Source organism: Pholcus phalangioides, unplaced genomic scaffold (assembly GCF_987345545.1).
Source record: "Pholcus phalangioides strain wild (caught in Gottingen) unplaced genomic scaffold, Ppha-v1.0 ptg000024l_1, whole genome shotgun sequence".
NCBI classification, from domain to species: Eukaryota; Metazoa; Arthropoda; class Arachnida; order Araneae; family Pholcidae; genus Pholcus; species Pholcus phalangioides.
Genome location: NW_028301616.1, coordinates 27,872,266 through 27,891,177, shown reverse-complemented (window position 1 = coordinate 27,891,177; position 18,912 = coordinate 27,872,266). Strand labels below are relative to the sequence as shown.

Here is an 18,912-nt window from a genome sequence, read left to right as displayed (position 1 = left end):
ATTATCATAGGCGGATGAATACAACTGGGACCCCGGGCAAGAAGGTCGGCGGAGGGATTTCTTCAGCTCTCTCTCTCCCTATCTATCTCGCTTTTACCGTAGCGAAAAATAGGATTTTTAAAAGGGGGTAGTGAGCACCAGAGGAATATCCTTCTCTGCTGTAAAGGGGGAAGAAAAATAATTTTAATAATGATAATAATAATATAATAATAACAATAATAAAAGTAGATACCTTGGCTGACCATAAAAGCGGGTAAAAAATGATGGATAAAGATAGCCCGAAAGAGCTAGGAAAATAGAGCACCAGTGGAGAAAAAGGCGAGATTATTTGTCTACATTGGAGAAGAGAGAGAGAGAGAGCACCACATAGATTAGTGTGTGAAGTCTTCTTCGCAGGATCCGAACGGATTACTAAATCCCAGATCCAATTGGATCCTCCCCCCTCCAACCCCCAAAAAAGGATTCTTCTAGAGGAACCGTGTGCCTTCCACTGTGCAAAATTCAAGGATTCCAAATAGGATTTTAATTTCTAATGGGAATGACTCTCCCAACGATGACCACTCGGATCAACGTTATTACATGTGCCGGTCGTAATTAAGACCTAAAAACAAATCAGCATCTAAAAGAAGCGATCCTCGCATCGAATTTTGTGGATCGAAATTTTTTTGGTGTGATTTTCCAAGAAAATTATCTACATACAAAAAAAAAAAAAAAAAAATCCAGGAAAGGATTTTTCTCTCAACGTTTGGATTTACTTAATTATTGTTTGTTTTTTTTGTTTTTGTTTTTTTTTGTTTACTAATGTGTGTGCGCGTTTTGTCATCGTGACGAGGATTTAACCCATCTTACGAGCGAAAACGGAGCGCCGGCGAGGGGAAAGCCATCTACTCCCTTGGCCATGGGGTGTGCTATGAGCGCGGAGGAGCGCGCTGCGCTGGCCAGAAGCAAGCAGATCGAGAAAAATCTCAAGGAGGATGGCATACAGGCTGCCAAAGACATCAAGCTACTGCTGCTTGGTAAGTCTGTATTTAAATATTAAAAATAAAATATTATGCATTCCCGATGTATAGCGTGCATGCATGCAAAATCGCTGATGGGTCGGGTCTGGCATACGCCCATCCGTTCTGCTGTCCAAGAGTACGGAATATTGCGCATGACTGCGATAACTGATAAATTGGCTATTTTTAACGCATTTATTTTTTTTAACGTAATTTTTATGCGTTTATCTTCCCGTGAAGTTGATGTGAAGTCGATTTTTGTCTAGCAAAATTTACATTTTATGCATAAAGTAGATAGGCGGAATAAGGCTAAATTTCTCTCTGCCATTTTCCAGCCAATATCCAATCCTATCATTATTGAGTCTAACATTAGTTAGCTAACAACACGGCTGCTATCTGAAAGCTACCTGTTTAAGAAGTATTAATAATTCAATTTTGCATAGTTCAGTGTTGTAGATGAAGGAAAAATTAATACTAAATAAATTACTATTTGATAAGTCTCTATTTTCCAATATTAAAAATAAAACGTTATGCATTATCGATATAGCGACCGTGAATGTATGCAAATTTCCTTATGGATCGGGTCTGGCCTACGCCCATTTGTTTTGCTGGTGAGGAGTACAGAATATCGTGCAGGGTTGCGATAACTGATAATTGTGATAATAGATTGGTTGTTCTCAACGCTTTTTATTTTTATGTAATGCTTATGTGGTTACTTCCCACTAAAGTTAACGTAAAGTTTATTTTTGTCTCCAAAAATTTACATTTGATGCATAAAATAGATAGGTTGGACTAGGCGATACTCACTTCCATTTCCTAGAAAAGACACAATCCATATTGAGTCTAGGGTAAGTGAGCTAATGACACGGCTGCTGTCAGAAAGCTACCAGTACAAGAAATGTTAATTCGATTTTGCATAGTTCATTGTTGTAGACGGAGGTAAAATTAATCAGTTACTATTGTTGCAAAAAAAAAAAAAAGAGTTCGTGAAGTATATAATCTATTTTTTGTGTTACTTTTGTTGAAGTAGAAAAATCTGGTATTGATTGCCAATTGTTGCAAATAAAAAAAAAAATGCTTGTTGCAGAAAATAATATATTGTTGCTGACAGTTTCGTCCAACCCATTCTGACCTGAATTTTTTGGAAAATTGAAAAATATCTTTTCTATCGATTTATCTCATCTATATGTCCAATAAAACATGAATATAAAATGTTTTTCTGAAAAATGCATCTCCGTGATGAAATTTAGCAATATTTGACATTTTGGAGGCAAATATTCAACTTATATAATTTTAAATTCAAAAATATAATTTATATGCTCATTATCTGACCATAGGAAAATAAAAAACGATTATTAGTACTATTTAAATGCACAATAAATACCTGTATGGTTTTTGAAAGTTTCTCGTGCATTTAGAAATCTGAACGATAATGTACATATCAGCAAAGAGAATGAAGTTGAGCTCATACAACTGTTCGCGATGGAACAATTAACAGCTGCAATCCAAGGACAAATAATGGGAATGCAATATGCAGTGCTAATTCGTATCATTTTCCACGAAGAATGGGCCCAGAAAGCCAAAAACATTAATGATAGGTCAGAAAGGGTCAAGTAGAAAAGCATTGTTAAAAGAACTGAGAGAAAAATCAAACTTTTATCCAACATATCATTACTGCAGGAGAAAAAATAGTAATAACGAAGAAAAACTCTCTTGCAATAAATATACTATTGTTGGTGATAGCTTTATGAAGATAAAAGAAGCATTAAGTTGACGAGAAAATTATCACACACTGTTGACAAATTTTGTAAGATTTGAAAGCCATATTTAAGTGCATTATAGCGAAAAATGTCATGAAATCTAGAGAAATAAAAATGAATTCAATGAAGAACATTTTTTCATTTCTATTGTAAAGTGTATTAGTAATTACCTGTAACAATATACTGTATGTATAATTTACATAATATAAAAATTTCCATGTGAAGTGTAAAAGTCTAGCATATATATGGAAGATCTATCAGTCTTGAATAGTTTATATTATGGATATGATACACTAATAGCCTGAAAACCATTATCAAAAAGCAAATGAAAAAATTTCGAAACGTTCAAAATTATGATTATTTCTAATAATTGGTAATCAAGTTTTTTAGAGCATTTTACTTTTAAATTGCTAATAAAATAAAATAAATAAATTTCACATGAATTTGAAAAATATAAAATGAAATTTGATTGAAAATCAAATGCTTAAAAAATGTTTTTTTAGAAAATTTTCGTATAATTTAGAAAACTCCATTGGATCGAGTAATTATAATTATTGTATACAAATAATTAGTTGTATTTTGTTAGTCATATGAACATGAAAGCTCAATATGTAAAAGTGTTTTCTGAGTCGAGTTATTACGTATGCAGTGAAGTGTGCATTAGAATCATGAGTTGTTTTCTTCCTTTTTATTCTTTATCTAGTAATACTTTTTGGCAGCAGTTTAGAATCTGAAACATGAATAAAAAATTTATTCAAAATCCTACAAATATTTTCGAGAAATATTTCTCAAATCTCGCTGTAACGAAGCCGAGTGGCAACGCACGTACTAAATTTTTGGTGCCTTTCGATTTCGCGTCATTCTATACTGCTGTAACGAATCTTGAAGTGCATGAATCAAATAAAACGTATTTAATTTGTGTCTCCGACTTTAAATTTCTTATATTTCGATATTTTCAAAATTTTCACGTTTTTTAATTATGTTTTAGGCATCAAAACATTTCATATACTGTTCATGTTTATTCATCTTACTTCACTACGAGTTTCCTTCTGAACAATTAATTATTTCATATGTATTAAAATGTATATAAAATAATATGCGTATTAAAAAATAGTTTTGATAAAAAATATATAACGGAGGCAATATGTGTTATTTCTTCAACTCTCTCTAGTGTACTAAAAATAATTGTTATCATTAATTTTTCAGGAATATTTATATTTTTATTACATTTATTCACTGCTCCTATGCTGAGATATTGTGTGTTCAAATATTTATTTTTCATCTGAAGCAATTTATTTTACTATACTATTCTATAAAGCCTTTTGGAGAAATTGTACAGCTTCAAAAGAAGTAATCTATCATTATTAAATGATTATGTACTATTGATTAAGCTGTCTATCATTATAATATTTTTATAGCAACGCTTCGATAATTTTTCTTCAAATTTCATATATATTCTATTATCACTTTAATATATTTAATATATTTTTTATTTACATGCTTTCCGTCTATAGAAAAATTTAAGTACTTTATAAATACTTTTACAACTCAATCACAGAATTGGAGTAAAATCAGGGGCACGAATTTGTCTTGTCGGGTTCAAGACATAGTCAGGCTACGCGCTTCCCATGGTTATGTTTAAAGATATTTAATCATTTTTGTCTCACCACGGTCATTTTCTGCACACGAGGGTTAGCTAATTAGACCGTGACCTACAATTTATTGCCGGTTCCGAACGGCAGGCTTGTTTTTTATACTCATCGAGAAGTTGGTGCGCTAACCCCTCGATGGGGGACTCCAAACGGTAGCAATTTTTTCTGCGGTCACGTCTCCGTTTTTTTTTTTGTTTTTTTGTACCCCTGTGTCAGGAAAGTTTTCTGACAAGGACGAACCGGGTATCGAACACACCTCTAAACATTCTTTGGTACTTTAGGTGAGTATCTTATCGACCTGGGCTACCGCACCCTTAAAGATATTTAATTAGTCAACAAAAATTTTGTTGTTTGTTTAAATATGGGCCCCCCCCCCTTAATTATCAAGGCTCAGGATTCATGCTCTACTTGCCAACTTGCCACTACCGAAATCAGTCAAAAAAATAATGCAATTTTTTTTTTCTAAGCAAATTTATATCGAGTATTTTAGTAACATTAAGCATTCAAAAATTAATAATCAATGGAATTGAATTTGGAAACAGAATATGTTCTGAGACTGATCCAACAATTAGACTCAAGTTCGTGATTATATAGGGTGTCCTGTAAGTGCTAACGCGGCCTTTATCTCATCAATCGTCCGTCGTAGAGGTATGATTCCAATTTAAAAAATGCTCAAAAGACGTTCAAAAATTACCCTGTACCAGTTTTGAGAGTGAAAATACAGTGCGTCGCAAAATAAAAAAATTCTAAATTTTTATACGCCCCCCCCCTTGTCCTCTAACTTCCAATTAGAAAGTTGTTGCCCTGTCTCCTCTGAGCCCAACAAAAAAGTTCAATGCTTTTGACTGCGATATTCGCCGAGATATTTGAATTAAAAAATCGGAGGAAAATTGCGAAAGAACAGCAAAAACTAATGGACATCATTCTTTTGCCTCATTCATTTTTCAATTCGAATATCTCAGCGAATGTTGCACTTAGAAACTTGGAATATTTTTGTTGGCCTTAAGAAAGACAGGGTGACAACTTTCTAATTGGAAGTTGAAAAAGAGGGGGAGCGTATTGAAGTTTTTTTTTTTTTAATTTTGTTGCACATTGTATTTTCACTCTGGGACAGGGTAATTTTTGAACTGCCTTTTGAACATTTTTTAAATTGAAACTATACCTCTACGATGGGCGGTTGCGGAGATAAAGGCCTCATCAGCACTTACAGGCCACCCTGCATATTCTATCAACGTCCATTTAGGTACCTCGAAGGGCATTAACAGAGCAAATGACACATGTGTCATGCGGGTACATGATATTTCAAGAGCTAGGCATAGCGATTAAAGGAAACTGCCATCTGTCGAGTACTAATGTCATCGAATTATCATGTTCAAGGGAAAACTGAATGGCAATAAAGATTATTGACAGAAAAGAAAAATATCACTAACAAATGCATTATAAGCAATCTTTTTGTCTATAAATTATTTCGATGGCCGTTAGACGTATATAACTGGTTTTTCATGAATTTATGTATGAATATTAGATTAAGAGTGTGTGTGTGTGTGTGTGTGTTTGTGGAACAAACAATTTCCATTCAATTCCAAAGAACAAAGGTATAGAAGTAATTTCTCATCAAATAATATAAGATTGGAAATTGCATTTTAACCCTTTAAGCGGAAATTAGAAATCACTACACCCCCTTCAAAAAACGCCATATCTTTTTTGTTTTCGCCCGATTTTCGGAAAAGTTTTTCATTGAGAAATTATTTTTACAAAATATCTGGACTTGTCAATGCTAAAATAAGAAGCTTTAATGGAGACGAAATATCTCGTCATTGCCGCTTAAAGGGGTTAATCAATGCTCTCAGTAACAACGTTTATTAAAAAATGCTCTCAGTAGAATGTTTAACATACAATGCTCTCAGAGTAATAATGTTTATCAAACAATGCGCTGAGTAACAATGTCTGTTAAACAAGCTCAAGGCAATGATTGATTTTTGAGATTGATGTTCAGTGGTTGGGTCGATTTTCGCATGAATAAAAAAGAGGTATTATCTTAGGACTCTTACAATTCAGTAGCTGCAAATTTAAACAGCATGCATTATCTGGCTAATCAGCCATTTTTCGCCGTGTCTCATGAAGGGGCAATGGTTAATGTGTGCTTTTCTTAGAGTCCACTCAAGTCAAAATCAGGCCCGTTTAGAGAACATCTCTTGGAGAAATTGAGCTAGAATTAGAATTAATCTCGTGAAAAGAGCATTCAACTCTAGAGTATTTATTATTTAATCTTGGTTTTAATATTGCGTATTTTTGATTGTTAATTCACAAAGATTTTTTTACATTTTGAGTGATAATAATAATAATGATAATATAAAAATAGCTTTTCTTTGAATTTGCTTTAATGCAGGTCCCAACCAATAAAATGGCCGTAGTGTGACAAAAATTTTGTCTAAATTAGAATATTTAAGACTTGACATCATCGCCATTAAATGCATTGTTCAACGAAAATGTGTCTTATGATAGAGTATTATTAATTTAAAATGTATATACAGTCATTACATTTATAAAATGAGATAAATAAATGTATGTATTATTTTTATAACTTAAACAAACTTAATTACAACTTTTAAAATTTTACTGAAAAAATTTAAATCCTAATAAAGCATTCAATATCTAACACAACTAAATTCTGTGCAGCTTTTTTTTCAAGCATTTCATCTGCTGTTAAGCATAAATTTTAGGCTTTATTATGAAAAAATGAAGATAAAAGTCAACTGAGCACACACTAAAACCTCCCACATCCAGAGCAACCAAAGTAATTATTTTACATGAAATATTTAAAAACAGTAGGAAATCAGGGAGATAAGTACGTGAGAATCAGTGACCAATGAACCATTTTATTTTCCATATTTTATTTTATTTATTTAGAACACAAAAAGCTACGGGTTCTAGTGGCTTGGGTTTATTAGAACCCAATTACAGCTTGAAGTAAAAATAAAAATTAGCGCAGAATACGAATAAATTATAAACTACACAAATTACAAATAAAGTAACAAAAATTACACAAAATACAATAACTCTGCACAGTGATATATATATATATACAACGCACAATCACAACAAAAATTTTCTGAAGTTTGTAACAGACGAATGAAAAATATCCAGATGTGGAGGAGGCTCATTATAAAATCCAGAAAAATCTGTTTACAGCACAGTGTTTACATATATTATTATTATCAATGACTTGACGGCAAATAAGCAATTAGATCTTGTATTTGGGCGCTTAATATTGATACATATTTCGTTAAGAATATGCAACTGCGTTAAGATATGCAACCAATATAGTTATTCAACAGTTTCTTGAAAAAATTAACGAGCAAGTAATCTCTGCGTTTTTGTAACTTAATAACATTGAAATTTTTGCATAGATGAGTGGCAGATGTTATAAGGACCTGTATATTAAGGACCTTACTGTTATAAGGACCCCATGTTTTTTGAAATATAAATACCTTAGAAAATTGTTTTGAATGACTTCAAGACTCAAAAGATGGCAAATGTGAAATTGGTTCCAGACAATTGAAGCATATTCCAGTCTAGAACTTATAAGAGTATTAAAAAGGGATATTGAAGAGATATCCCTTGAAATATCGTTGAAATCTCTCGACATTCTCTGAAGCAAACCAAGTTTTTTATATGATTCAGAACAAAGATTTCTAATGCGATCAGCAAACTTGAAATCGGCACTATAAATAACACCCAAATCGGTCGCAGATGTTCTTCTAAGCAATTGGCTATTATTAATGCTATACGTATAAAAGATAGGATAATTTTTGTGAGTGAATGATAAAACAAAGCATTCATCAATATTGAGATTAAGTCTATTATTTAAACACCATCCATGAAGTAGAGACAACTCATTTTGTAGGCAATAACATGCATCATTGCAATCAGTACTTTTCAAAATCTTCAAATCATTAGCAAAGAAAAGACAACATATATGACCAAGCATTGAAGAAATCAAAATTTTTCATGAGATTTCCAATCTGACAGTGTTACCCCTTTATCTACCACATTATGAAAAGTAGAATGAGAAGAAAATTATAAAGAATGAAAATATAAATACAATAATAATACTAAATAGCTATCGTGTAAATTTGGTAGGTAATTTTAGTTCTAATTAAAAACGAAAAAAGTTAAAAAATGTTGGTTTTTTAAACAATTAGTAAATAATAAATTACCCAACCCGATACTTTGACGGACCATTAGTAGATGAAGGATTGAGGTCTAAAAAACAAAACAAATCAATCAAACAGATCAAATAAAAAATTTATCATATTTTCAATAATTAAGTAATCACAGACCAGCCTGAATATAGGACGAGGGTAAAATCTTCTAGATAATAATGAATTTTACTATTATTCAATTTATAGGAGTGACAAAAATGTCTAAAATACACCATTCAAAGTAAATCTTTTCCACAGACTTCTTTTTTAATATACAAATACGAATACAAATACAAGGCCACAACAGGCAAAATGCTGCCCAACGAGGTGGCAACGATAATGGAAAAAGGTGCCCATAACAAATATGGATGTGTCATTTATTTCTAAAATACAGCAATCCCCCAATTAAAAATGCAATTATAAAACCTAAAAACAATATATGTATCCGTGATAAAATATTATACAATGCTGATAAAATATTATACAATGCTGATAAAATATTATACAATGCTGATAAAATATTATACAATGCTGATAAAATATTATACAATGCTGATAAAATATTATACAATGTTGATAAAATATTATACAATGTTGATAAAATATTATACAATGCTGATAAAATATTATACAATGCTGATAAAATATTATACAATGCTGATAAAATATATTTATGGTTGTCTCATTCTAAGTATGGATAATTTCTCGATTTACCCCAACATGTTTATCGTATTTTTTTTTAAACGTGGCAGTTGTGTTAGAACACAATTGACAGTTAATATCATCAAATACAGTAACTATCAATAACAGAAACAAATAAAAAAAAAACAATTCTTCCACAGTAAAAAATATTTCAAGTATACCATATTGAATGCAATTGAAAAAAAAAGTAGACCAAAGTAAGCGAAACAATTGTTTATAGTTACCTTTGACCTGAAGTTGCTGTACTATACACAGGGCCGTAACTAGGCAGGTGCAACAGGTGCACCCGCACAGGGCCCGCTTGGAAGGGTGCCCTAAATGGGCCAGAAGACGCCTAAATTCAAATTCTTGAACAGGGCACAGAAATGGCTAGCTACGGCCCTGACTATACATAAGATTATAATGTGTATGGGTATTTTTATTCTACAATGTGTAGCAATTTATTATACAACTTTAACCCTTTCAGACGCTGGTAGACCCACAAATATGTGTAGGTTGTTTTTTCCTCACTTTTAACCTTTGGGAGTTAAGCCCTGACTTGATGAATTGTGCAAGTTTTGAGTTAGAAATTTGGAAATTTGGTGTATATGAACTTTTAGGGCTTTCATCAGAGGGCAGCACTTGAAGTTCAATTTTCGTTTAACCAACGTGGCAGAAATCAGTAAATCCCAGTAAAATGCATGCATGCATACATACATGTATATACTGTATATTTAATGAAATGGATTTTCTCATATTTTTCAGCAAGTAAGGGATAGAAAAATGTGTTCATTGAGAAAATCAGCTTTACAAAATATCTGAGCTTGTAATTGCTAAAGTTAAAAAACAAGAAAAGTGAGATATCTCGTCAATGCCGGTTAATCATCCAAAAAATAGACAACCACGAAAAACAGTAATGACAAACAAATATGTTTCATCGTCTTATTTTCGCGGCCTAATAACCATTGCATATGTTACTGCCAACTCGCGAATTAGCTGAGAGTTTTGACCAAAGTCTGATTTTCAGAAATGATTCGGGAATCGGCCGGCCAGTTCGTGATGTGGCTGGCGATCCTTGGTCAAAGTTCAATGATGTAACGACGGGATTGCAAAAAAAAGTTTTGTAAAAGTCCTCTTACAAAATATAATCAATAAGCCTATCGATTACATTCGAGGCTTATTGGTTGTTTTTTTCAAGTTTTATAAAAGATATTTTATCAAACTTTTGTAGTGTAATCCCAGCCTAAGACGGTCCATTAGGTTCCAAATAATTTTTTTTTCATCGCCAACGAGTAATACATGGCTATATACAGGGTGTCCTGTGTCATTTGGGAAAGATTAGCGTTAAAGCAATCTTTTCTGCATTTAACAATGCGGAAAAACCGTTTTACCCGCATTTAACGCTGTTCTTTTCCAAATTTCCTCCGTTTTTCGTCGGAGAGATAAAGGACGATTTCCACGCCCTTTATCTCATCAACCATACATCGTAGAGGTATGATTTCAATTTAAAAAATGTTCAATAGGCGTTCAAAAATTAGCCTGTACCGGTTTTGAGAGTCAAAATACAGTGTGTAACAGAATAAAAACTAAATTTTTATACGATCTCTCTGTGGTCTAACATCCTATTAGAAAGATGGTGTCCTGTCTCTCCTGATGCCAGAGAAAAAAATCTATGTTTTTTAAGTGCAATATTCACAGAGATACTCGAATTCGAAAAACAGAGGAAATTTGGAAAAGAACAGCGTTAAATGCTGGTTAAATGGTTTTTCCGCATTGTTACATGCGGAAAAGATTGCTTTAACGCTAATCTTTCCTAAATTTCCTCCGTTTTTTGAATATCTTTGTGAATATTGCACTTAGAAACATGGAATTTTTTTTGTTGGCATCAGGAGAGACAGGGCAACAACTTTCTAATTTTAAGTTAAAGCACAAGAGGACCGTATAAAAATTTAGATTTTTATTTTATTTTGTTAAACACTGTATTTTGACTCTTAAAATAGGTACAGGGTTAATTTTTGAACGCCTGTTGAGTATTTTTTAAATTGGAATCGTACCTTTACGACGGACGTTTGATGAGATAAAGGCCCCGCTAGCACTTACAGGACACCTTGCATAGTAGCTGTATTGTATTATCTCCATGTGACGAGAGAAAAAAAAAAGAGAGACTTGAGAGGAAAAAACTAAAAAGAATAATATATAGACATATGCATATAGTTTTTCTGTCAAATTTTGAAGGAAAAAAATTGCGGGATCATCGTGACTCTGCAGTTTGATGGGTTCTCATAGCTAACGTGGACATAGTATTACGAACAAATACGTGAACTTGGCGATGACCCCGAATCCTGTCTTTTGTTATCGGACTTTGGCCAGGAATCTCCGGTCATTTCTCGAACTGGCTGGTCAAAGCCCAAATTGGCCGGGTACAATGAAATTCGACAATTTCGGGCTTTGGCAGTAACATATAGTATAAACACGAGTTCTTCGAAAAGTGCCCGTTCTTCATTCAAGGATTTATCACGTAAAGTCTCATTCATGGTGACGTTTCATTCACATTCAGATTTGCCTTTGGCTCTCTCTTTCGCTCTCTCTCTCTCTCTCTCTCTTTTTTGTTCATTGATGCATTTTGCTCTGAGACTTATCAATGCGTGCCTTCCATTCATCCATTCATAAACCAACAAGTAACATGGTCGTTGGTTAATTCTTTTCTTAATCATGACTGTGTTCATTCTCTATCACCACTTCTTTTTCCACAGTTGGGTATCCAATTATAAAAACGTTCGCCTTTTTTTTTCTTATTCTTCTCTGTCAAAAAGAAAATCATTAAGAAAAGACCCTTTATTTAGCATTTCTTAAATAATGATGTCAAACTTTTTCAATATTTAGTTTCAGATTTTCTATCGTTTCGTCAGTGCGTTAAGGAAATTTTCACTTCGAAATATTATTCAGATTTTTTTAGTCTTGAATGTTAATTTAATGAAATAGTAATTAATCAGATATAATATGCATCCGGACATGGATGTTCGAGATAGAAAATACTATACTATCCTTAGCCACGTAAATGTTTTTCCGGAAAATATTTTTACAGGAAATATTCTTGGAAGTACGCACCTAGAACCTGGGTTCTTCAACGCATGGGGGCAACATGTGGCCCTTGGAGATTTCCGTCAACCATTTGTGAAAACTGAAAACATAGGAAGAAATAATGGAAAAAATAATTCGATGAGACCCTCAGGCCACTGAAAGTTATATATTGCGGCATTTACAGTTGTGAAATGCTGGGGGACCCAGAGAGGCAAAAAAAGTTTCCGGGGGACCTGATTTTATATATTTAAGGAATGAAAAAGTTATCATATAAAATAAAAGGCAGGCATAAAAACAGAATTTAAAGACGTACTTGAAAACACCTTAATAAAAGAAATAATTTCTGAAATTTCAAAATAAATAATTTCAGAATTTTGAAAGAAATTATTTCAAGAATTAGGAGAAAAAATTGTTTTAAGAATTACGGAAAAATTATTTCAAGAATTATATAGAAAAAAAGAATTATATATATGTATTTTTCAAGAATTAAATGTAGAAATAACTCAAGAATCGATGATAAAATGAATCAAGTATTATATACGGAAAAGAAATAGTTTCAAGATATATTGAACGAAATAATTTTAGAGTTACCGAAAGAAAAATTTCGGAATATTTTAAAATTATTTCAGAATTGGTAAAAAAAAAATAATTGATATAAAACTTTTTTTATGGGCGAAAGAAAGTTTTTCGGAATCAATAAGTCTTCTGCTATTCGGGGCCCCCCATTTCATGAGAAGAGGCTTCTCGTGAAATGGGCTGGTCCATTTGTTAAGACGCCGCATCACTTTACATTAACCCCCATTATGAATCTCGCTTCCATATTACAATTCTAAATGCTGCAAGTATGAGTTGGTGACACACGTTACAAATAATACAAATACAAATACAAAGCCACAACAGGCAAATTGCCCAACGAGGTGGCTGACTTAAGAACATCATGGATCCCCGAGCCATTTTTTGGAGGCCCTACCTACTACTGCTACACCACACATGCACCCCCCCCCGCGGAACCCCCCAACGAATAGGTACATGCGGGAATGTGCGTGTACGTGTAGTGCAACCTGACGTAAAGTTTGTTTCTGTGTAATGCTTGTTATGTGTAGTGCTGCCATCTGCCCCCAGTTTTTCTAACTATGAGTGAAGTGTTATGATTGAATGATTTATCGTTGTAGGACTGTTGCTCTCTGTGGCGAGACTTTTTAACGGGGAGATCGGCTCGCATTTGCGCCTTGAAGTTGGGAACCACAGAAAACCAGCTTCAGCCGACCACCACTGTGGGGTTCGAACCCGGATCCTCGTATCGCGAGTCCGTCACTATAACCACTCGACCACCACAGCGGCTTCATTGGAATTTTTAGTTTGGCCCTTTTTTTCCTACCCATGCCTCCCCACTTTTGAGCATATTCTCTTCCCGTGCCTTCTCCGTCTTATCATGGCACCTCCCCTCCCCCCCCATCCAGGAATGGATGACTCCTACTTATTAATGTGACTTTTGAGTAAATTTATAATGAACAAAATTTTTAGAGAAAAAGCTGATTTTCAGACCATTGAACAAGAGTTCAGTGAGCACATGTATTGAGGAGCTTATATTCAGGGTCGTATCAACATTGTGGCCTTCTCCCTCCCCTTTCCATAATTAGCTGGAAGTGAGGGGCTTAAATATTTGCATATTTACTATCAAAAATATAAGCTTATCAAGTCTCATCATGTTGATCCACTATGAATATGAGGCCCCTGGCATATTATTTTAGTTGACCCTGATTATACAGTAAAACCTTTCTTTCGCGGACATCGGCGGGACAAAAAAAATCGTCCGTAAAAGAGGGGTGGCCGTTAATCAGAGGTTTGAAATGCATATTTATATATAAGAAGGAAAATTATTATTTGGCTGTAAACGTAGGGTCACCGCATCTGAGGGATGTCCGTTAAGGGGGGGTTCTAATGTATTTTTAGTTTTATGCCTCCCCTTAGAATTAGAGCCTTAATAAGCTCTCTTTTTTGTCTCTGAATCTCTAAATAGTATTTACACTGATTAGAACCGACTTATACGTAAAATTTTACGTTTTATTTTAGTATCCTGTAAACATCTGTACTTTAGTTATCTCTATTGTAAGAAAAATCTTTAAAGAATCAATAATTAACATAGAACTGGGGTTCGTCAACCTTTAGGCATTGTGGGCTAAAATTGAAAAACTCCATCAATCCTGGAGGCCAAAAATTCTGCGGTATCTGGATTCACATAGTGGCGTCTCAGCTGGTGATGGGGCCCAGGTTTTCTTAGTCGAACGGGGGGGGGAGGTCTATATAATTTCAGAATTTCTTTTATTATGTGATTAAATAATGATTTTCAATTTTTCTCAAATTATTGTTCCATTAATTTGAATTCCCATCAATTCTGAGATTGTTTTTCTATTAAACTTGAAAATTTCCATTGATTCTGAGTGTTTCCTCATCGGATATAATTTTTTATTAATTCTGAAATTATTTTTTCATTAAATATGAATTTTAATCAATTTTTAAAATTTTTTTCAATAATTCCGAAAATATTTTTCACGAATTTCTAAATAATTTTTCAACGGATTCTGAAACTATTTCTTTCAATAATCATGAAATTGTTTTCTTCAATAATCATGAAATTGTTTTCTTCAATAATCATGAAAATATTATCTTCAATAATCATGAAAATATTATCTTCAATAATCATGAAAATATTATCTTCAATAATCATGAAATTATTTCTCATGAAATCCAAAATTATTTCTCATAGTTCTGAAATGTTTTCTCTAGAAGTAATTTTGAAATCAATTCTCTCATCAATTCTGGAATACATGTTTTCATTGAGGGTTTTTCTCCTTGAATTTCTATAATTTCTGTAACTTTGTAAGGCTTTCCATCGGCGCACCACTGCAAAAAGCTTCGAAGGCCAAATGTAGCCCATGGGCCATGCGTTGAAGACCCCTGATCTAGAATATGAACTATATAACATCATGAAAATCATTAAAGAAACAATTCAGATTAAAATTTGAAACTATAGCTTCAAATTATGTGTGTAAATAATTTTCAATATTTCTCTCCCAATTAGGTGCCGGTGAGTCAGGGAAGAGTACGATCGTCAAACAGATGAAGTAAGTCGATAATAGTTATTTATTCTTTTTTACAATTTTATAATTAAATTATTATCATGATTTTCGACTCAAAAATACTTAATTAAAATGTTTTAGTAGGAATATGTAATTTTCGCATTTATTAAGTAGATGCGATAAATGCGAAATTTGCCATTTCTGATGAAATAAATGTGAAAATTTGATTTTTCCACCTTTCTTGTGGAATCTTGATAATTTACAGTTTTTGAAGCGAAAATAGGTAATAATTGTGCTGATCATATATATTTTAATTCTAGAGCTTCAAATGCAGTACTTTGTTATTTGGCCACGTGATAAGAACTTAAAAAAAATTGTGCCTTTAGTTTTGTTCGTTTTTGCGAGTGGATGAAAATTTCTCATTAGAAAAATATTTTACGGACGACCGCAAAATCTTGGATTTGAAATTTTTTTTCCGCACATTAATACAAAATTTTAGTTTGAAAAATATCTTCACGGATGAATGCAAAATTTTTGATCAAAAATATTTTTTGAATGAATGCAAAATTTTTGATCAAAAATATTTTTTGAATGAATGCAAAATTTTTGATCAAAAATATTTTTTGAATGAATGCAAAATTTTTGATCAAAAATATTTTTTGAATGAATGCAAAATTTTTGATCAAAAATATTTTTTGAATGAATGCAAAATTCGTATAACTTGATAAATTTTATTTTTATTTCCGGGAATAAATGCAAAATTTCTGATTAGGAATTTTTTCTATTCGCGAAATTTACGTATATCTAGTCAAGAGAAAAGGCCTAAAGAAAAAGAGGAAAAATTGCTTTTTATTTTCTTTTAGGTTTTTTTTTTAAATATGGAAACAGTTTTTTTTTAAATTTTGCATTAGCCTCCAGTCGATTTGCAACAGTTTTTTGGGCTGATGCTGGCTACCGCCATGAAACGTGTGCGTGCGCGCGTTTGTATGTGAGCATGATACGTGCGTGCAGTAGCAGCAGAGAGAGGAGAGCCACACACCGGGGCTGGGTGTGGCTCGAGTTGCACACATCCATCGCTTTGCTGGCTTGCTTACTGCTTTTGCTGCTGTTGGTTCAATGGCGTGCTTGCTGCATTTGCCATCGTCACCATCAATCCGCTGGCTGCAGATGGCGGTTCGATCGTCCCGGCCGGATACCAAACACAAAAAAAATATATACTATTTTTGAACTATGGAGTTCTCTCCTTGTTAATACTTTTCATTTCCGGTTTTATTAAAAATTTTGAGATGAATTCATGATAAATTTTTAAATATTATTTGTAGAAGAAAATATAATTAAGGAAACTTTTTAAAATCTGTAATTATTTCATCGATTTTTTTAATACATAAATTACCTGTTTTACTCGACTTTGTGCACACAAATTACGCGTGTGAATTCATTTATTGAGAAATGAAAAATTATATGTGCTACGGGGTAAATGTGATAAATCCGGTGATTATATATAATCAACCGACCATTTTGGTAAGTTTGATAAATTTTTCGAATTTACCACAGTTACCGGTGATTATACACAATGTAATACCCAGCTTGTATAGGTAAATATGTAGGTTTTGCACTTGGGGGGGGGGGTGTCATGACCTCTGAAGTCAGCTTTTCAGAAATGAGAAAAGGAATATATATATATATATATATATATTTCATTAAATTTCAAAGCAAATGCAAGAATGTCCGTAGCAATCAGTTAATTTGTTCTTTCATTAAAAAAAAGAGATAATGAACTACAATGTAAATGTTTCCTTTACATATTTATACAAGAAAAAATCCTTTCGAAAGCGATTTTCTGAAATTGCAGTTTTTGAGCTCATCCTTAAAAAACACACACACACACACACACACACACACACACACACACACACACACAGAATATTAGCAGAAATGTTTATTGGATATGTTTTAGTAAAATGAATTCTCCGATTTTAAAATTTAAGATTTCAATTTTAGAAATTTCGTAAACTTTAAAAATTCATTAGGTTCTAATGAATAATCAGATATTCAAATGCGAGGTTCTCGTTTTTCTAACACTTTCAAATAAACATTTCTTACAAAATTTGAGAATTTTTGGTGGAGTAGTTTTTTTTTTTAATATTTACGGATGAACTCAAAAACTGCAATCCGAGGAACTCGCATTCAAAGTGTTTCTTATTGCATACATTTATATAATTCATATTTCTTCTTTCAAAAGAACATTTTCTTATTATGAAAGAGCAAATTAACCGATTGAAGCAGAACTTTTTTCACATTTTCATTCCAATTGAATGAAATATATATATTTTTTCGTTTTTGAAAAATCTACTTCAGGTGATGTGAGACTTCTAAAAATTTCCGAACATTCGGCTCAAACTACAGTCTACTCTTTTGGACTCGATCGGTGATGTCGAGTATGTTTAAAAATGTTGATAGCTGTGAAGAAAGCTAACATTAAAATACTGATAATATTTTGTTTTTATCCTTATAACACTTTTTTTTTTCATAATTTGATTTACCTATTTTAATTTGATTTAGTTTTTATGGCGAAATATGTATAGTGCACCCATCACGTACGGAACCAAGCTATTGAATTAAAATGACATTTCCGCATGATTTTACTCACCAACTTTATTCGAGAATTATGTATTATCAATACAAAAGCGATAAATCAAGGAAACATTTTATTTTCTGGATATTATGCTGAGGTGAACTCGGAAAGAAAAGTCATCTTGTCTCCGCCGGGACTCGAACCCAGGCCCTCTTGCATACCGGGCAAGTATGCTACCATCTACACTACTGCAGACACGACCCTACCTTCCTTATTTCACGCACTGTGGCGTGAGGCACTGAAGTAGAGATATTAGTAGCCTCTTAACTTCTCAGGCATTGGCCCCCAGGTGGACGGCAAGAGGGCCTGGGTTTGAGTCCCGGCGGAGACAAGATGACTTTTCTTTCCGAGTTCACCTCAGCATAATATCCAGAAAATAAAATGTTTCCTTGATATCTCTTGGGCTGAGAAAAAGCCATCTATCTGTCTAAAAGCGATAAATATTGGAAAATTTATCAGAATCACCGAGACGATTGACTATTATGCATAATAACCGGCGATTACGGAAAATCATCGATTTATCACATTTACCGTAACATATACATTGTAAAAAGAAGAGGATGGATATTTGCTGCATGATAATTGATAATTAATCCACTTTATTCGGCTTATTTTTCTCATGAAATAATCCTTTTCCATACATTAAATTGCTATTACTATCAATGAATTTTTTTTTTCAAATTCAACTTGATAATCTTCCTGATATATATAACTCTGGCTATCTTCTTTTCCTAAACCTTACTGAACTTTTGTCAAATTTACTTCAAAATATTTTTCATATAAGGCGTATCGTATCTTTAAATATTTCATCATTTCTATT

General features: G+C 32.8%; 1 protein-coding gene across 1 annotated transcript in view; it reads left to right on the top strand.

Moving 5' to 3' along the window:
• The window catches only part of Galphao (G protein alpha o subunit), an 89,726-nt gene continuing 70,814 nt past the window's right edge, over positions 1 to 18,912 (top strand). Inside the window, exons 1-2 of the mRNA XM_089250485.1 lie at positions 1 to 1,016; positions 15,460 to 15,502. Of these exons, the coding sequence (XP_089106611.1) occupies positions 899 to 1,016; positions 15,460 to 15,502 (161 nt within the window). The 5' untranslated portion in view covers positions 1 to 898. The remainder of the gene's footprint in view (positions 1,017 to 15,459; positions 15,503 to 18,912) is intronic.